Source organism: Macadamia integrifolia, chromosome 4, assembly GCF_013358625.1.
Source record: "Macadamia integrifolia cultivar HAES 741 chromosome 4, SCU_Mint_v3, whole genome shotgun sequence".
Lineage (NCBI taxonomy): Eukaryota > Viridiplantae > Streptophyta > Magnoliopsida > Proteales > Proteaceae > Macadamia > Macadamia integrifolia.
In genome coordinates, this window is record NC_056560.1 from 11,307,057 (window position 1) to 11,326,246 (window position 19,190).

General features: G+C 38.1%; 2 protein-coding genes across 2 annotated transcripts in view; both read right to left on the minus strand.

The window, feature by feature from the left end:
* Window positions 1–7,397: 7,397 nt before the first annotated feature.
* Window positions 7,398–10,080, minus strand: LOC122077171 (xyloglucan glycosyltransferase 4). The gene is made up of 4 exons (XM_042643012.1): window positions 9,186–10,080; window positions 8,697–9,005; window positions 8,192–8,596; window positions 7,398–8,109 (listed from the first exon to the last, which is right to left on the minus strand). The coding sequence occupies exons 1-4, from the start codon at window positions 9,792–9,794 to the stop codon at window positions 7,468–7,470; spliced, it is 1,965 nt and encodes a 654-aa protein (XP_042498946.1). The 5' UTR covers window positions 9,795–10,080; the 3' UTR covers window positions 7,398–7,467.
* A 7,360-nt stretch (window positions 10,081–17,440) lies between these two features.
* Window positions 17,441–19,190, minus strand: part of LOC122075530 (protein LSM12 homolog) — a 3,103-nt gene continuing 1,353 nt past the window's right edge. Inside the window, exons 4-5 of the mRNA XM_042640591.1 lie at window positions 17,844–17,967; window positions 17,441–17,733 (exon numbers count right to left, since the gene is read on the minus strand). Of these exons, the coding sequence (XP_042496525.1) occupies window positions 17,686–17,733; window positions 17,844–17,967 (172 nt within the window). The 3' untranslated portion in view covers window positions 17,441–17,685. The remainder of the gene's footprint in view (window positions 17,734–17,843; window positions 17,968–19,190) is intronic.

Genomic DNA, 19,190 nt, shown 5'->3' on the forward strand with positions numbered 1-19,190 from the left:
AGATGTTTAGGTTGATTAATAATATATTAATCTATCTGAAACCCCTACATATTTTTGAAAGGGGTTTTTATTAGAGGGGCAGGGAAATAAAAAAGGCAATAGCCGAAAGCCTACAAAGGCCAGTACTGAGTACTACAAATAGTCTAAAGCCTAAGCAGAACACTAAAACTGCATAATACAACTATACATACAAGCGGAGTTATCAAATACTCATAAATTACACCATGGAAGCATTTTATTGGAGTCTATTGTGGGCTAGTTGTTGGGAATATTCTCACATCAGCTAACCTGGCACCTTGGATGACCTCATACATCGGCTGGTCTACTTAATGGCTAAAATTTTTGGGTTGAAGTCAATTGGACACTTTAACACTAGTTTCCTCCTCTGTAAATAAGAATTCACTCATTATTTGGGATCTTTCAGAAGTAGTTCACCAAGTTGAAGGATGATGGTGTCTCATTGGTTTCAGTCCATCCATCACACATCATGTAATAAGAACAATGGCCATGGGAACTTACAAGCAGTGTTAAAAAAAAATTAAATAAATAAATAAAATTAAAAAAAATAAGAAACTGTTTTAGAAATAGAAAGAGGGTTCTTAGAGCAAGTGGCAAAGGGAGTGCACCAACATGGTCATGACGATACTTTTTTTAATGGAAGATTAAAAATTCTCTTGAGACTAACCAGGTATCTCGTAGACACCCAAGAATCTTCCACAAGGCAGGCTAAAAAACGTAAGAAAACAAAGCAAAGAGTTATGCTTTCATTTCTATGTAGAGATTGAAATCAAGCAAAAATTCAAGCTCGAATGAAAGTTATGATTTTGTACATTGGGACATAATAGAGAGGTCATTTCATGTCAGAATGAGAGAAATAGAAAGAAGATACTAGTGTCCTCTCCACATTTATTCAAAGAACCTTTTCACCTTGAATATATTCTACATCCCCTAGCATCATCCATGTTTATATAATGTAGATTAAATTCTACGAAACCTTTTATTATAAAATCCTTAAGTTGTTGCTTTTAATATTCAGCATAATTCAATCTAAAACCTTCATGGATGAAGTCATATGTTGAAAACAAAACCTTCTATTGTGAAGAATTGACTCACCTAAATGTAGGGATCTAGACTAGTCAGTGATAGAGACTATGAATAGAGCATTATTAAGAGTACGTAGAAATGGAGGAAGTCATAACCTATCTAGTTAGTGAGTAAATGCCTTCTATTTTTTTAATGTCGGAACCCATGGTGACCAAGGAGAATCGGTCTCACAGGGAATCATGAAAATCTTAAAGTTGGAACTGTCAAGGCTTGGGAGGAACCCTGACAGTTCGTACTCTGGTGAACCTCTCCCGATAAGTGAATCCAGATTTCGTTTTTCTTATCGAGACAAAATGTAGGAAGGAAAGAATCGATACAGTGAGGAGGAAATTGAAGATGTCCCACTGTTTCTCTGTTGACGCAAAAGATACTTCAGGTGGTTTGGCCATTTTATGGAACCAGGCCTTTCAAGTTGACATCAGTTTCTTTGACAACAGAATCATTGACTCCAAAATCATGACTCCCCAACATCAGGAATTTTACGTCACTTGTGTGTATTGTGATTCTATCAGAGCAAATCGTCAAATTGTTTGGAATAAGATTATCAGGTTGGTCACAAACCGGGTTGAGCAATGGGTTTGCATTGGCGATTTCAACTCAATATTATCATGGCATGAGAAATCGAGAGGGAATCAGAATGGTGGGCGTGACATTCAAAACTCCAGAGATATGTTGGATGGGTGCAATCTTCTAGACCTTGGTGCAAATGGCCCGACATTCACATGGAGTAACAAGTGCCTTGGCCACGCAAACATCAGGTTATGGTTAGACCGTGCTCTTGCAGATGCTGCTTGGAGGAATACTTTTGAGAATGCTATAGTTTATGTCTTTCCCTCTATCGGATCCGACCATGCACTCATTCTTGTCGATTCTCAAGGTGGTAAATCAGCAGGACGGAGACCATTTAGATTCGAAGCCATGTGGATGAGGCACCCAGAGTGCAAATCTACTGTTGCTAAGGCTTGGTCTTCTCCAATAAATGCAACTTCTCCCCAGCCGCTCCAATGTCGCCTCGAATCCTACCAATTCTCCCTGAGACGCTGGAATAAAGAATGCTTTGGTCATGTTCAAGTAAATATAAACAAGATGAAAAGAGAGTTAGAGCACTTACAGAGCTTACCAATTTCAGCCCAATCCCAAGGCAAAGAGAATGATATTACTACCCTCCTGGCAGAGGAGATTGCGAGAGAGGAATTGATGTGGCATCAAAAGTCACGCATACATTGGCTCAATTCTGGTGATCAAAACACCGGTTTCTTTCATGCATCCACTATTCAACGAAGGCAATTCAACAGAATTCTAAAGCCAAAGGAGGATGGTCGATGGACGCAATCTGAATCGGAGGTATATCTTGAAATTTTGAATTACTTCAGGGAGGATTTTTTCATCTGAAGGTATTGATAGCACTGCCCTACACTCTGTTATTGAGGCAACACCTCCGGTTGTAACAAATGATATCAATGATTATCTTTGTATGATCCCATCTAAGGAGGAAATCCATGGAGCTCTTCAAGCCATGAAACCCCTGAAATCCCCCGGTCCTGATGGATTCTCCCCCATCTTTTTTCAAAAATATTGGGAAAATACTAATTACGAGATTGTGTAGTTTGTTACAGATTTTTTCTTGACAGGAACCATGCCTAAGGAGCTAAATAAATCTCTGATTTGCCTTATCCCAAAGGTCCCAAATCCGGAGTCGGCATATCAATTCAGACCAATCAGCCTTTGTGGGGTAGTTACTAATGTTATCTAAAAAATTACGGCGGACAGATTGAAGAAATCCCTTCATGATATCATTAGCCCCTCTCAATCCACATTTATCCCTGAGCGTATGATATCAGACAAAATCTTTGTGGCTCACGAACTCTTTCACTATATTAAAAGATGAAAGAAGTGGAAAAAGAAGTTCGTTGCAATCAAGCTTGATATGCAAAAGGCATACGATCGGTTAGAATGGCCATTCATCAAGAACATGTTGATCCAACTAGGTTTCTGTACTAGGTGGGTTAACCTTGTGATGGAATGCATTTCTAATGTTTCTTATAATATCCTCATTAATGGAGGTGACAAGGGAGCTATTAGTCCTACTCGAGGCATACGCCAAGGAGATCCTCTATCCACCTTCATCTTTATTTTATGTTCACAGGGTTTGAGCTCTACCTTTGAAAAAGCATCATCCAATTGTCTTCTTAATGGTATTAAAGCTAGACATAGAGCGCAGGCCACCACCCACCTCCTCTTTGCGGATGATAGCTTACTTTTCTCGGAAGTGAACTTGAGGGAAGTTTGTTAATTGAAGGATTGCATGGAAACTTATTGCAAAGCCAGTGGCCAAATGGTGAATCTGAGCAAGTCATCTCTTACTTTCAGCCCAAATACTCCCCAGCATATAAAAAGATGGTTCTCTCGTATTTTAAAAATCCCCTATGGTGATGGCCCGGCAAAGTACCTTGGACTTCCTTCAGAGATAGGTGTATCAAAGAGCCAAGTTTTCCATTATCTCTCTGAAAGGGTATGCAATAGAATCAAAGGGTTTAAAATGAAATTTTTATCTCATGCAGGAAGGGCGGTAATGTTGAAATCTATGGTAAATTCAATGTCAAGCTATGCTGGATCCCATTTCAAGTTGTCGGTTTCTCACCACGATAAAATCCGCTAAGCAATGAGTAATTTTTTCTGGGGTCAGAAGGAAGATGAGCAAAAAATCCATTGGGTCTCTTGGTCTCGCCTCACTCAGTCCAAGGAAAAAGGCGGATTAGTTTTGCATGACCCCCTTCTTCACAATAGAAGCTAAAGTTGCATGGCGGCTTTGGTGCAACCTGGACTCCTTTTGGGCGAAATTCTTGAAGGCATTCTATTTCCCTAATAGAGATTTCTTGCAGGCTAGATTGGAGAATCAATCATCCTGGGCTTGGCATAGCATTATTGAAGGGAGGCAAATGCTTTTGAAGGGGCTTCTATGGCAAATCGGTAATGGAGAAAATGCTCTAATTTGGGAAGATAACTGGATTCCTACCCGTGGGGACTTTCGCATACAATTCCCGCACCCCCATGGATGCCTTCTCACCAAGGTTTGTGAGTTGATTGACTAGGAAAACAGAGTTTGGAAGGTCCACCTCATTGATCAATGGTTTCACCCGATTGATAAGAAAGAAATCCTTAAGATAAACTTGAGTCTTACCCAACAGAATGACAAACAGATTTGGGGAGGAGCAAAAACAGGGGTTTTCTCAGTGAAGTCGGCGTACCATCTTCTCACAAACCAAAAGAATGCTCACCAAGCTCAACAAGCCTCAAACTTGAGATTGAAGGAATGGTCTCTTATCCCAATAATGGTTTGGAAGAAAATATGGCATTGCAAAACTTGGCCAAAAATCAAATCTTTAATGTGGGGAGCATGTGCTCAAGGATTGGCTTCGGGTCAAGGTCTATCATCTCGCAAATCCCAATCGATCCTAGTTGTCCCCGCTGTGGAAACCCCATGGAAACAAATGACCACATCTTCCTTGGCTGCCCTTTTGCTAAAGCAGCTTGGTTCGGTGGCCCATTATCTTTTGTTGCCCCTGCTCATAACAATCCAAAGATTTATTTGTGGCTTCAAAATTAGGATCAAATATCCTTCTCAGATAAGAGAAGAGGGGAGGAGACTCTGAGTTGGTGTTTCTTCACTTGCTAGTTTTTATAGATTGCTCGAAATGATCTGCTCTTTATAAGGAAGGTCTGGACTCCGATTGAAGTTTCCCATGCAGCACATCGTGCCTTCCTTGAGTTCTAAGAAGCTAGTGGTCTCAAGACTAATCTCACCTCCATAGACTCTCAATGCTTGAATCATGCGCCTCCTCATTAGACCCCTCCTCAACAGGGAAGGTGCAAGGTTAATTGTGATGTAGCCTTCGACCATGTCTCCAATCAAGGGGGCATGGTGGTGATTGCAAGACATTCTTCAGGAAGCCAGGCATTTGCGATCTCATCTCCAATTTCTTTTGGTGCAGTTGGTACAGGTGAAGCATTGGCAATTCGTCTAGGGCTTGAATAATCTCTCCAAGAAAGCCTTACTCATATTTTGATAGAATTAGGTTGCATTGATGTTATCAGTTTCATCAACAATCCTTCCCAAGCCATGCCTTTTGATTTGCAACCAATTGTTCAAGATATTAGATATCTTTCATCTCAATTCATTGTATGTGAGTTTCTCTTTATTCCTAGGGAGGCTAATTTTGTAGCCCATTCCTTAGCAAGGCAGGCTCTGTCCATGAGTGTTGAGACAGTTTGGCCAAATGTCACTCCTTGGCTTCATACTCTTTGTGTAAATGAGGTCTTGTGCTGTTTCACTCAATAGATCACTTTTTACAAGAAAAAAAAAAAAGTTAATTCCTTCTATGATCTATGAACTGATTGCTTCTTTTGTAAACAATGCTCCTCGCCTGATACTTGTCCTTTTTGTTAACGTAAATGTCCTTGTCTTGCATAAGTATCGAGAAAGGAATGTAGATGTAATGTTCACTTACACATAGGTGAGTTGGCCTCGAAGTTTTCCGCCTAATTTTAAGCCCTCTTTCTAAATAGACCAAAATAGTCTAGGTTTTGCTTCAACTGTTTTTTGGGTCTAATACCCACATTGGGCCAAGACAGTGGACCTACAAGAACCAGACAAGGGATTCATGAGAGACCAACAAAGAATTTACATGCATTACTAACTACTAATATACTTTCTATTATATCAAGAAAGGTGGAGAATGAAAAGGTCAGAGCCCAATCCAGAAGCTCATCCCAACAGATGACCATATATACGGGCCCGAGTTGAAATGAATTTAATGAATGTAGATTCCAAACGGTTCCCCAATATATAAACTGGAAATTGATTTTATATACAAGCAAAACTGACAAACGCTTTAGGAGAGAATCATGTGACTTAACATAAATCCCCATGATACCCAAAGTAATTGCCTCTCCTGCTTTTGAGAGAATCTTGGCGAAATTTCCTAGAAACCCTCCGGTCTTCACTCTTCATGTGGTATAGAAAGTCTGAAATACTTTATAAACAGAAACTTTACTATTTCTTTTCCCCGACTTTATCGCTTTGAACTATAACATTAAAACCACGCAGAAAAAGGAAAAAGAGAAAAGAGAAAAAGAAGAGCGAATTCTTTTTCCCAGAAAAAAAGAAAGGAAAAGAAAAAAATCAATGTTGATGATGATGGCAAATATGAGTAAATATCAAATGTTTAATGAGAGTATGAAGCAGTATTTGTTGAAGCGAAAGGGACACATGTCATCACTTAATTACCTTTAGGACCTAATTTTTTTTCATTCATGGTGAATTGTGAAGAAAGAATCTCTTCGACTATGGGTTCTAATTGGAATTAGAGTACAATCATGATTCATAACATCATGTCACCCTTGGTGAAGAAAGAATTATGGGTGAACGAAACTTAGGCTTTGGAATTTTACTTAGGTAATAAACAATAAGGTTTAACTCAGTTCTAGGAACAAGATCTTCAACAGATGCAAAAGAAAGAGAAAAGAAGAACAAGTATTGCAAATTTATCATGACATTTTGGGCTGGGCCTGGGCCATAGTAGTAGTATTGCCTTTCAGGTTTGACCTCGTAACTAACCCTGATTGGGCTCAACCTGGAATACATAGCCTAACTCAACCCAATCAAATACAAATACTGGCCATCTTCCTTGAAAGCATTTCAGAAGTGTTTCGACCTTTTGTGCATTTAAGCCCAGCCCAAAATGTATGAATGGGTATGGAAGCTTGTGCAGGCATGCAGGTGGCAAAGGTAGCATCTGGAGTACTACCAAAAAAAAAAAAAAAAGGTAGCATCTGGAGGGCACCTTGTTTACCGAGTTGCAATTGCAGAGTCCCCAGCTGATTCATCCAAACAAGAGGAGGCTCAAAAGGTTTAATAGAGCAAGGCTGCTTTTGGGTAGGGAGGTGCCTACTGCGCTACCATGCCAAAGCATGCTAACGCAGCAATTTAACTACTGATATCAAAATGAGTTCCTCTTCAGTTTTTTGGGAACAACAATAAACAAATTTGATCAGATGTTGCGTGATATAGGGATAAGTAATGTGCCACATCGGTATGGTTAGGTACCTAGGTCCTTGTGCCTTTGTATACTCTCGACTTAATGCCTTCAGATTTTGGGTTTGACCCTCTAACATAAGTATCATAGCCCAAATCCCTTTATTATCCTCCCTATGTTGTCTCTCCACGTGTAGTGACAATCAGTATCCATATAAAAGAGATGTTGCTAACTGTTTACGAAATTCAATACCAACTCTTTTGAGAAATGATTAGTAGTTTATTAAAGAAAATTAATGGCTCCAAATGGGAGAATCGTCACTCTCATCTCAATGCATCTGTTCTCCAATCAGGTCCAAGCCAACAACAAGAAATGACAGACCTTGAAACAACAAGAAATAGAAATGCAAACCATGAGCTGATAATAGGCTTCTTGCAGATGCAGTGAGTAGAAGAAATGCAAGCACAAGCTCCTTTCTGTAGAGTTTATTCTTCTTGTTTCTTAATGGGATCTTTTCATGTTTATGTAATTTAATTGACACTGCTAGATCAGATTCAGATACTCTTCTGTCATGGAGCTTCTGTTGATTAGAAGACTTCAATGCCACCTCAGCCATCCCTAATAAATCTGATTCAGATGATCTCCCTGTCTTCTTTGTCACATCCCATTCATAAGCACTCCCCATCTGAAATAGCCCTGACACCATTGCATTGAATTTTGTCACGGACATTGTGTTCTCAAACAGTAGGTATGGAACCAAGAAAGGAAATGATTTTGGGGCAGGTAGGATGTTCAGAAGGGACATCAATATGGGCAAGTAACAGATCACCCATGTAGGTAATTCAACCTCTGGTATAAACATTGTTAATGGAAGGATAATGCAGAACAGTGTGAAGGAGTAGAATGGAAGAATCAGTTTCCTCAGTAGGAAGAAGAGGAAAATCAAGTTAGCCTTCTTCCAAATTGATATCTGCACCAAAATTAAACTTAGTGAAGATAAATCTTATAGCCTTTATGGATAGGTAATTGAAGTAGTGGTAACTGAGAAAAACCTTGGAGGTGATGATACTGGGAAGACATAATCTAAAGAGCTGCATTGGACCCGAATGCCAACGATGCTGTTGTTTCTTGTAAGCTTCATAAGACTCTGGTAATTCACAGAGCGCCCTAACATCATTGAGGAAGATGAACTTCCATCCATTCAAGTGAGCCCGAACCGCAATATCCATATCCTCAACAGTGGTTCTCTCAAGCCAACCTCCTGAATCCTCAAGTGCCTTTATTCTCCACACACCTGCAGTTCCATTGAACCCAAAGAAGTTGAGGAAAATGCCATTTACTTGCTGCTCTACCTCAAAGTGGAAGCTTAGATTTATGTTCTGGAGCCTTGTTAGCAAATTCTCATCTTTGTTCACAAAAGACCACCGGGCTTGAACAAGACCCAACTCAGGATTGTCCTGTAATGTCAATCACTATATCATTAATGAGGAGATTATCTAGAGCAGAAATTATTAGTTTTACAAAATATACTGTTCTTGAGTTTTTAAGGATTAGAACCTTGAAGTGTGGGATTGTTAATTTAAGAAAATCTGGATTGGGTTGGAAATCAGCATCAAATATTGCAACGAACTCATAGTCTTTGATGTAATCACATGCCATGGCTGACTTTAGATTGCCTGCTTTGTAACCTGTTCTGATGAGTCGGTGTCTGTAGATTATGTTCACCCCTTTCTGCTTCCATGCAGAGACTTCTTCTCTGATTAGAAGCTCTGTAGTTTCTTCATCTGAGTCATCTAGGACCTGAATTAGGAGCCGATCACTTGGCCAATCCAACTGGCATGCAGCAGAGATTGAATGTGCATATACCTGTATAGAATGCAATGCAATTTACCAAATTAGATAAACAGAAAACACTGAAAAATGAGAACTTGATTGTAACACTAACTAGTCTCAGAAAGGGAGAAAAAAGTTATAAATCTGTGTTGTTTCCAACACCCAAAGCTAATAGTATCTGAAACAAGAAAAATTGGTTAAAGAGAATGTTACCTCTCTCTCATTGCACATTGGAATTTGAACAATAACCATAGGGAATCCACTAGAGTCCTCTGGGTCATATGCATTTTCTTCTACCATGGGCTTCAAATTCTTATATTTAATCCAGAACCACCCAAAACAGAGCAGTATCCGATCGAGAGATTGAACCAAAAATAGAACGATACAGGATTTCGAGATTGTTGTAGCCATTGGAGCAATAAAATCGGCTCGGAATGATAGCCAAGCCAGATAAGACCAATGCAAACTACTCCGAATCTCAAAAGGTTGGATTAGGCCTAAATTCCAGCCTTTGAGATGGGCAATGACATCTAAGACGAGAGCTGACATTGAAACAAGAAGAAGTAATTTTACAATCCTCAACAATCTTCCCCTGTTTTTGGGTTCTTCTTTTCTTCTCGAGAAGACAATTCGTTTCCTCGCTGCCGCAAGGATTGCGAAGAAACTTGTCCCTAACCAGGAAAAACATGAAACAGCTCTGTGAGCTCGTAGGAGAAGAACCCATGCAAACTGCTTGGTGTTCTTACTTTTGGGTTTCTCGGGAAACACTGATTGACCATCGCCATTGATGTCTAGTACAGAGTAATTGTTGGGATTATCCATAGTAACTACAAGGGAATGAACCAGATACTGTATCCTCTCAAAAGAAACTAAACCTGTTTCATAGTTTTAAGAATGGAAAACGAATTGCAGACAGCAGCAGAGGAATGAATTGCCAAAAGAGTAGCAGAGGAAGATAGAAACAAAAACTGAAAACCATGGAGAGACAAAGAGCATCAGATAGTAATGTATGTCCGTGGGGTTCCAATCCAATGGGGTTATGGGTGGAAGAAGAAGTCCACACCCTTGAAGATACCCACACTGAAATCCTTTACTAAAGTTACTGGTACTTAAGGAGGAGACTGGAATAATACAAGTCCTGGAGCCATGAGACTAAATATTAAATGGTTCTTATTTTTTAGTGGTACTGCCTCATTGGATTCTCCGTGGGTTAATCATAGAGGGTATTTCAATATCAAAACTATCCAAATCCGATCCGTCTCCTCTCTTGTGTGTGTGTGTGTGTTTTTTTTTTTTTTTTTTTTTTTTTGGTAGGTAGGGAGGAAAGTAGGTAAGAGCCAGGAGGCTCGAACTTAAGACCTCCTAGTGAGTATGGGTTTTTTGCAATCATAGCTCACCAACTGAGCTAGGCAATTGTTGTTTCCCGAAATCTATCCATAGTTACCTAGGCAATCAACATGCGTCTAAATGTTGATCCAACAGTTTTCAGTGTGGTACCTTTATTCTGATCATAGAAGCACAGTCATTGAATCAACGCTTGAACATATGTCAATCGCCCAGATAACTATGGACAAGACTTGGGCAATCAATGCTCGGGAGAGGATCCCGATCCATCCAAATCAGTGCCCCTCCCTCAACTACTTAGTGTTTTGATATTCTTACCGCCCCCCCCCCCCCCCAGCCAACCAGCCAACTTCCCTCTCTCGTTCTCTCTCCTCCCACCACTACCCTCTTACAAAATGTTTGGCAATGCTTCCATCACCCCCATAGCTAGCACTTGCTATAGCCAAGGGTGCGTGCCATCTAATGCCCACTGGACGCACTAGGGCACTAGAGAGGACCTGGGTCCATTTGAAAAACTAAAATCAATTTTTAAGTAATTTAGTAATTTTTCTGAGATAAAGATTCGAATCCAAGGATTGATACAAGGGGTGTACAGTCTCCCTTCGCACCTCTAGGCATCTTACAATAGCCCCTTGCAGAAAAGTTACTACGTGCGTTAGCTAACTGGAAGACCCCACAGGCAGTGATCGTCAAATGGAGCCAAGCGGTCCATGCCGCCAATTTTGTATACATCACATGCACACGTGGTATCCAACCGTACGTATAACGAAGATTGTGCCAACCTCCAAGTTACTAACCTACTGCCAATCCAACCGCGACCAAAGCAGTCTTATATCGAGATAGTAAGAGTTTTGAACCACTGCATGTACGATGGTACACGTGAACATCCAATATTTGTTTTACTTTTAGTCATTAAAAGGGTGAAGAAAGGTATATTTGAATATAAAAGGGATAGACCTTGTATGCTCATATATATATATATATATATAACCAGGTGATTCTATGCATAGTGGAACAAAATTCGGTGTTAATCTGTTCGATTTCAATGTATACGATACAATTTGAATCAGTTCACATTTAATTGGCTGAAACCAAAACCGCACCATTTACTAAGCGGTTGCGCTTTCTGAAACCGCAACCATTTAGTAAACGGTTTCGATTCCACAGTTTTTAAATGATGTCGGTTTCACGGTTTCTAAACGGTTAGCAATAATAGGTTTGCTAGTTTATTCACATGCTTACTAAAATTTACTTTTGTTGATAAATGCTTCAATATTGTATCAAATCAAATAAAGCACTGAACAAGGATTTAACTACATAACTACATAACATGAATGTATATTATTGAATAGACTGTTGGACAACCTTTATGGTCCTTCATTCTTCCCTAAATTAAACCATTATGTTTTGTTAAAACAACCAAATATTTAATCATTATACGAGTTAAATAGATCAGTCTTGACAGTTTAAATGGTTCAATTTCATGGTGTCAATTCAATTTGTAACCAACGGGTTAAAAGATTAAAATCGACCTGACCCAGTTACCAATCAGCCTTAAACTTGAAACCAAAACCGAACCATTTACTAAACGGTTTTGCGGTTTTGATGTAAACGACTCAATTCAATTTCGATAAACAATTTCGGTTTCGAATTCACATCCTTAGTATTATGTAAGCAACAGAGCCCACCAAGAGAGCATCTTATGTAAAATTGTTTTGAATAATAAATAATCCACTATTTTTCATCATTTTAAAAGCATTTTATTAAAGAGATTATCTTTCTTTTTTTATTATTTTTTTATTATCCTACTAAGCATTACTGGCCAATGGCTAGCTTACTAGGTGCTAGTAATGCCAATGACCACCTATTCCTACACACACTCATGACAAGGTTTAATCTAATCCCATGTATAGACAAGTATAGACAATGTTCAACACCTATAAAAGCAAAAGGGATAGGTGTTGGGTGTTGACCACTTTACCCTATATGTTACATGTAGTGGAGCTAGATAGGTGTTGAGCATTTTCCTTCATACACGGTGAAAGGTTCACCCACAAATCTACTATCAAAATTAACTCCGTATTTGTTGAAAGCTTGAAATGCCCTCCATTATTTCTGGAAATCCTCCCAAGGGCAGTGATCACCATCGGTGAAGGAATTCTTGCTTCACCATGGCTTATGAAAATCCATAGGCATGTTGGCACTACAAAGAAGGAACAAATTAGTTTTATGAAATTTATCGATCACCGTTCCCACTTAAACGCATGTTCTAATTTTTTATTACACAATTTTCAAATCCCATGTGTAAGTAGAATGGGATATTCGTAGAAGTCTCTATTGAAAATAAATAAATAAATAAATAAAAGAAAACTCCGAAATCTTTTTATTTCACAATTTTCAAATAATCCCATGTGTTAAATGGGATGGGATATTCGTAGAAGTCTCCATCGAAATTAAAAAAGAAAAAAAGAGAACTCCTTCAGAGTGTTTACTAATAATCTTAAGTCAAACAAAGCTAAGCTTCTTAGTGGAAATAAGAAAAAAAGAAATTTTAGAAATTGTAAAATTTAGTCTTCATATTTTATAATTAAATTGATTCAAAAAATATTATTCAAATAGGAATTGACGTTTACGTGTGATTCCTATATTAAAATACTAATAAATGTGTCCAAGCATTACACATGTGCGCATTTGTTAATAAAATAATAATAATAATAATAATAATAATAATAATAATAATAATAATAATAAATAGCTGGATTCTGTAAGTAGTTCATTTAGAATCTATGGATCAAGAATCTGCCATGTGATATACTGGAGGATAAAGGATCGAGTTTTTCATGGCCAAGATCTTGGACCTTGCAGAAGTCCAGCAAGCAAGAGGTCTGAATCATGATCTGGAAAAAGCGAGACAGCTCCTCTCTAACTTCCCATATTAAGAGAAGTCTAGGATTCAAAAATTTAAAATCAAGCCAGTGATCAGAATATGAATTCTTTGGTAATAGATGCAGATCCCACTTCTAATGATATCACTTGTACTAATAAAAAAACCAATTTTCTCTTCTATCTTGATTCCCAAAGCATCTATTTACAGCATCATTTTACAAAGATCTGTCCAAGATTGCTAACATTTCAATAACATCTGTAAAGTTCCCATAGTAACTAAAATGTGTCCATGAACCTCAGTAAATTTCCATGAGGATCAAGAGTTAGACCAAAAAACAAAATTTAAGGTCTTCCCAGGTTTCCAACTAAGAAAATCCATCTTAACATGTATCAAAGTGGTTCACTGATCATTCTTGGCTCACCCCTAATTGTTTTTTTATCTCCCAAGTACTTTCTCCAGGGTTTCTCTGCACTTGGTTATTATAAAAGGAGTGGTCTTGAGGAAGCAACCTTCTTTGGGAAACAAAATATTCTACTCTGAAGTCTCTGCATCACTTACCCCTGTGGTCTATGGCTACTACTCCGTTTAGTAATTTGTGGTTTAGTAAGTGCCGATAACCCTGCATAGCACACACAAATTGGAGGGAAAGATTGATTGGTCATTCTTATCATTAGAATGTGAGTTTTGTTTGATTGAAATAAATCTCTGATGTATGATGAAAAGCTTGTAGGTTAGATAATTCCAATCTATTCCATCAAGAATAAGTTGATCAATTGTAAAAAGCAAATTTTTGTGGAGGAGTTGTAGAATCAAGACAGCCATCCAATCTTTCCTTAAGACCATTAGATTTAAGAAAGATCTAACTTATTGCTAAGGAGTTCTGGAATTTAGATGGAAGTTGGTTAGTAGTTGCCAATGTTACATGCCTTGTGGTTTCGAGTGGGTGTTGGGTGTGGTAATGCCTGTAGTAGTCAGATTCATTTTACTGATAAATAGTAGGACATGAGAACTTGCCTAACACAGATGGCCTACTAGTCAGGAATGTAAACAGCACATACAATTCCAAGTAAAATTTATACATATGGTACACAATATTCAAGTAAGCAATCGAATTAACAATCTAGATGCATTCATTTGCATCCAAAACAAAATTACTTAAGCAACACAGGAAAGTATTAGTATGCACAATGACATCAAGGACTCCAAATGTAATAATATCTTTAACAAACCTACAATATGGTTAGTTAACAGGTCATGGCGACATGGCCTTGTAATGATGCAAGTACATAGTCTATATTGTGTGCATCTGCAAGTAAGTGTTATATACCTTATCAAAACAACTAAATTCTGTCCAGAATCCAGATTTGGAGGACAAGGAACATATTCATACCCAACCCCATGTCGTGTCATGTTTGACATGGGTACGTTAGGATGAATGACGAATCCAGGTTTATTGCAGGAGGCAAACATATCAGTCTAGACACGAACAAACATTTTGAGATCACATCAAAGCCTAAATAAAATTCACAACTTTGAGTGGAGACAACATCAACAACCAAGCAAGGAACAAATAAGGGAAAGTGCAGGAATAAATTATAGCCATTCATTCCAGCACTGTCACTATAGGAACACGAGGATAATTTTCTCAAGAAAAAGAAGATGATGCAGCCTAAGCATTCAGCAATTCAGCCTACTTTGAACCCATTGTAATAATATATATCACCAGCACAAAATCAGCACAGCCCCAAGTTTGATGTAACCCATCAAATGTTTAAAAATTATATATATATATATATATATAAAATAAATAATATGGCCAATCAAATATTACCAAACACATCTGTTTAATGATGGCTACTTTCAGAAACCCCTACTATAGCAAGATATGTTTTGAATCAATGCTAAGCTTAGGAGACAAAGAGCTACAAGTGTAATAGTATTTTAGAAATAAAAATAAAAATATTCTCAGTAAGTCAACTGTCTTAATTAAGTGCCCAGTAGTTTAGTAAAAGCAAGTTGCCATGAAATTAAAATTTCTTCACTTTCTTCCCCCTTCCATTGCTTCCCTTTATTACTTTGCAAGAATTTTCTGTGGCATCTTTAATGAAATAAGTCCACCATCAAATTCAAGTGATTCCATCGAATTCCAAGGACCTAATGATTCGATTACGATGCGCTTGAATGATCCCACAAGATTTGGACAGGGTTTCGTTGACTTATTACTTCCAATCAACACTAGGGAATTAACAAACAACCCATTTTAGACAGATACCAGCTTTGTGTTCACTCCATGACAGATCAGTCAATAATTAATGCCAAGTCTGCATTTCAAACCATTCTAGAAGTAACAAGGACAGCGAAAAGTTGAATTATGCAGGATTAGACACATTTTCTAAAACTCTTTCTTTATGTAAATATCATTATCAGAAATTGCCAAAGATAAGTATATCAAAAGCTGGGAAAGGCCAAACCCCTCTGCCCAATAGAGAAATGAAACCAGAAATACCGTCACATCTCAAAAACAATCTGACAGTAGATAGCATAGCCCAGAACACCATATGTCTCACAATCCCTTTCTTAGCCATAAAAGATCAGCCAAGTGAAGCGGATCCGGGTTCCAAAAGCTGGAATCAGATCAACTGCTCAAGGACCACAATAATGACAAAATATCTCAATTTAATGGTTGAGTGGCATTCTTGCAATTTCAGTAACAATCAAGTGTGTTACTGATAGCATAACAAGTGACAGGGACAACTGAGATAGGATATTAGAAGAGGAGGGGTATTCTGGAATTACAAAAGATAAGGGGAATATTAGAACACAGGTTTAGAAAGCAGGGGTTTAAGTATAATGTTAGCAATTATTTCTAATTAAAACACCAGTAGAACTTATCTCCTTCTTCCTGATAGAACTCCAGACCAAGGCGGTAGACCAAGGAGCACTTTGGACAACAAATCTCGATCTCCAGGGCTGGTCTCGACCTGAGGCTTCAGGTAATGAATCACAGAAGCAAGATGATTGTAGACCCAGCTTTGACAAGCCTCAACAGTTCCCAAATCAGACCTGTCGTGAACCTGCAACTGATTCTGGCAGTAACCTTCAGTTCAGGCCTGAAGCTGGAATTCGATCTCAGGTTGGAGGAGGGCTTTGGAACTGGGACTTTGCGGGTTATTTCTCCAAAGGAAAAGGAACCTACGACCAAGGTTTCTAGGCTAATCGACTCTGGCTGAAGATTCAGTGAAACCTTGTCCTGAACCTGGTAGTATCGCCCAGAACAGAATATTCCCAGGTGAGAGAAATATTTAGCAGGGAAATAGGTAAAAGGATTAGAAAGAAGAAGAAGATAAGAAAGGGAAAAGAAGAGGGATTTCAGAGAGAGGCATGGAGGGGGGAAGCATTCACGGCAGCCATGGTTTCACCCAAAATACTCTTTCAAATTCATTCAATTCAAAGCTCTCTGTTGGATATAATAACTCTATTTAAAAACTGGAAGTAAACCTACTTTCCTATTTGAAACTGAAACAAATATTGCATCTAATCTAAAATAGAAATAAAATCTCACTCAAATAAGAACTAAATTCTAACTCAAAAAATGAAAGCAAAGAAGGAATCAAATCAAAAGATATTTTAAACCCAACGTCCAACTGCATCACCAAGTCATTCACTTGCCTAGAAAAGTCCAGAACCAAGAACTCTGAATTTTTGTAATTTTTTCTACCCGGAAAAAAAAATATATATATATATATATATATAATTTTGCCCATCAGAGTTCCATTCACAACCAACCAAGAAAGTAAAGGAGATGAATATCCTTCTGGTATGAAAAACCAAGTTTATAAGGTTCAAATTTGGCAGCTACAACCTATATCAATGAGGCAATAATGGTTAAACCAGGGGTTAGATTTGGATGATTACCATTACTCAGTTTATCAGTACATACACAAGGGTGTGTTGTTGGTCAAATCACATTTTAGAAGCCTTTCGAAAGATCTCATTGTAGAGCTTAAGTTTTCAACTTTAGTGAACTACTAGGTTGTTTAACTCTGCAACACAAACGATCACACAACATCACTCCTTCTGAACCTATTTAAGGTGCAAAACAGTAAACTTTTCATCCATACCCTGTTCTAGAATGGCCACATGTAGACCCATTGGCAAGTCAACAACAAACCACTGGGGAAATAAAAATTCTGGCTAGAGGAAGTAAAACAACCTCCAACAGAAAAGGGCTCCAAAATTCAACAACCTTCAAATGTTCACTTTCACATTAACTTGGCCAGTATAAAATACAAAGATAAGTATGTGACTAAAAGTCACTCTGATGTCTTCCCCTCCTCCAACAGAACTTGTTTCCAAGCTACATGGCCAGTAACCATGGGACATACCTCAGTGCACCAATGATTGCAGTAAATGGGTATTAGCATATGGTACCTAGCATATGGCAGCACTCACCCAGCAGCTACACAATGGAAAGGATAACTATCACTGGCTTGGACCACGAGCTTGCAACCTCTTCCTTTCAAATTCTAGCTGCAAAAACAATAAGCCAAAACCTCCAACTGAAACCTGAGATAGATTTAAAAATGAAAGGACAATCAAAAACAAAAACTCCACATCACTCTAGTATCAATATGAATTACCACTTTCTTCACCCGCTCATTGGCAGCAGGGGTTCCGCCAATTACATTTTCAGGGAGATACGGACTGCAAACGCGAACTTCATTCATCACCACAATGATGGTCTTGTCCCAGTGAACTGGAAGCCTGATCAGTGAACAGGAATGATCAGCAAGAATAGAAGCATTTGAAAGTATGGATGCAATGTAACTTTTAAGACAATACCCTACAAAATATTTCACAGTGATTGTCAACTCCACATACTTTTGGCATCAGTAGTAACTCCAATATGTGAGAAAACTCGATGGTTTATAATGAAGTAAAGTTGTGAAGTCTTAATGCAGTAAAAATGGTTGATATAAGAAACAGGCATGAAGGGTCAAAAGAGTAAAATTAAAATGCTCCAAGTATTTGTTCAGCAAGCAATAATCAGCTCATTTACACAGGAACCAAACAGAATAAGGCAAAGGCACTGAAACATGTGTTGCATATAAACGCAGCAACTTATCTCTGTCAACGAGTTCTTGCTAATGCTGACAAACATTTAGTGCATGAACCCGTATGTGCAAATAAGAACAGATCAAGACCATGACAATTGTAGAGGACATGGGTCATAAAAGGGTCAAGTGAGGAAATACTAAATGCACTGAAGTATTTTTTCACCAAATCAGTTATTTAAAATCTTCTTATTGTGAAGAAAGAGATAATTAGAAGCACTAAGCACTACCAACAAAAGAATTATCAACAGTTGCCAATGTGCTAGACAGAATGCAGCAAAGGCACTGAACCATGAGGAGCACATAGGGTGAAAAAGAGTTACAACCTGACACTTATAATGCAGTAATTTATCAATGTCAGAAAAATCTTGCTAACGATGACAAATATTTGGTGTGTGGACCCTAACAGGCAAAAGAGCATGGGATCAAGACCATGACATGTGAAGGGAATAGAAATGGCACTCGGGATACTTAATCTGGAAATTAGTGGCTTAACACATCTCCATTAGGGAAATTTCAGCAAATGGGTAGTTGGGACAAGTTCACCAAACATCCACCTTTAAAAGTCCAATAAATCATGGACACAATTCAGGCACACATATAAGCCATTTGAGCGAGATAACATCCAATTAAGACCATCAAAATGGAACCTCATATGCTTACATAAGGGTGTCAATTGGTTTGGTTTCACCAGGATATACTTTGTATTTCATCTTTCCATCATTTTGAATCATCCCAGATTCCAAAATTCCCCATACCAAAAACAATATAAGCACATACAGCCCTGAAAGACCAATAACCAGCTATCAAATTTATGTTTCAGTCTTCTTCTTCTTTTTTAATTTATGTTATAGATGCTTTTTTTTTTTTTTT

Bases quoted from the DNA above. Each gene is read 5' to 3' on its own strand.
- LOC122077171 (XM_042643012.1), bottom strand. From the start codon at position 9,794: ATGGATAATCCCAACAATTACTCTGTACTAGACATCAATGGCGATGGT. The intron at 9,006-9,185 runs GTAACATTCTCT...CATTCTATACAG, and splicing joins CAATGTGCAATGAGAGAGAG to GTATATGCACATTCAATCTC. The intron at 8,597-8,696 runs GTTCTAATCCTT...TTGACATTACAG, and splicing joins TAACAATCCCACACTTCAAG to GACAATCCTGAGTTGGGTCT.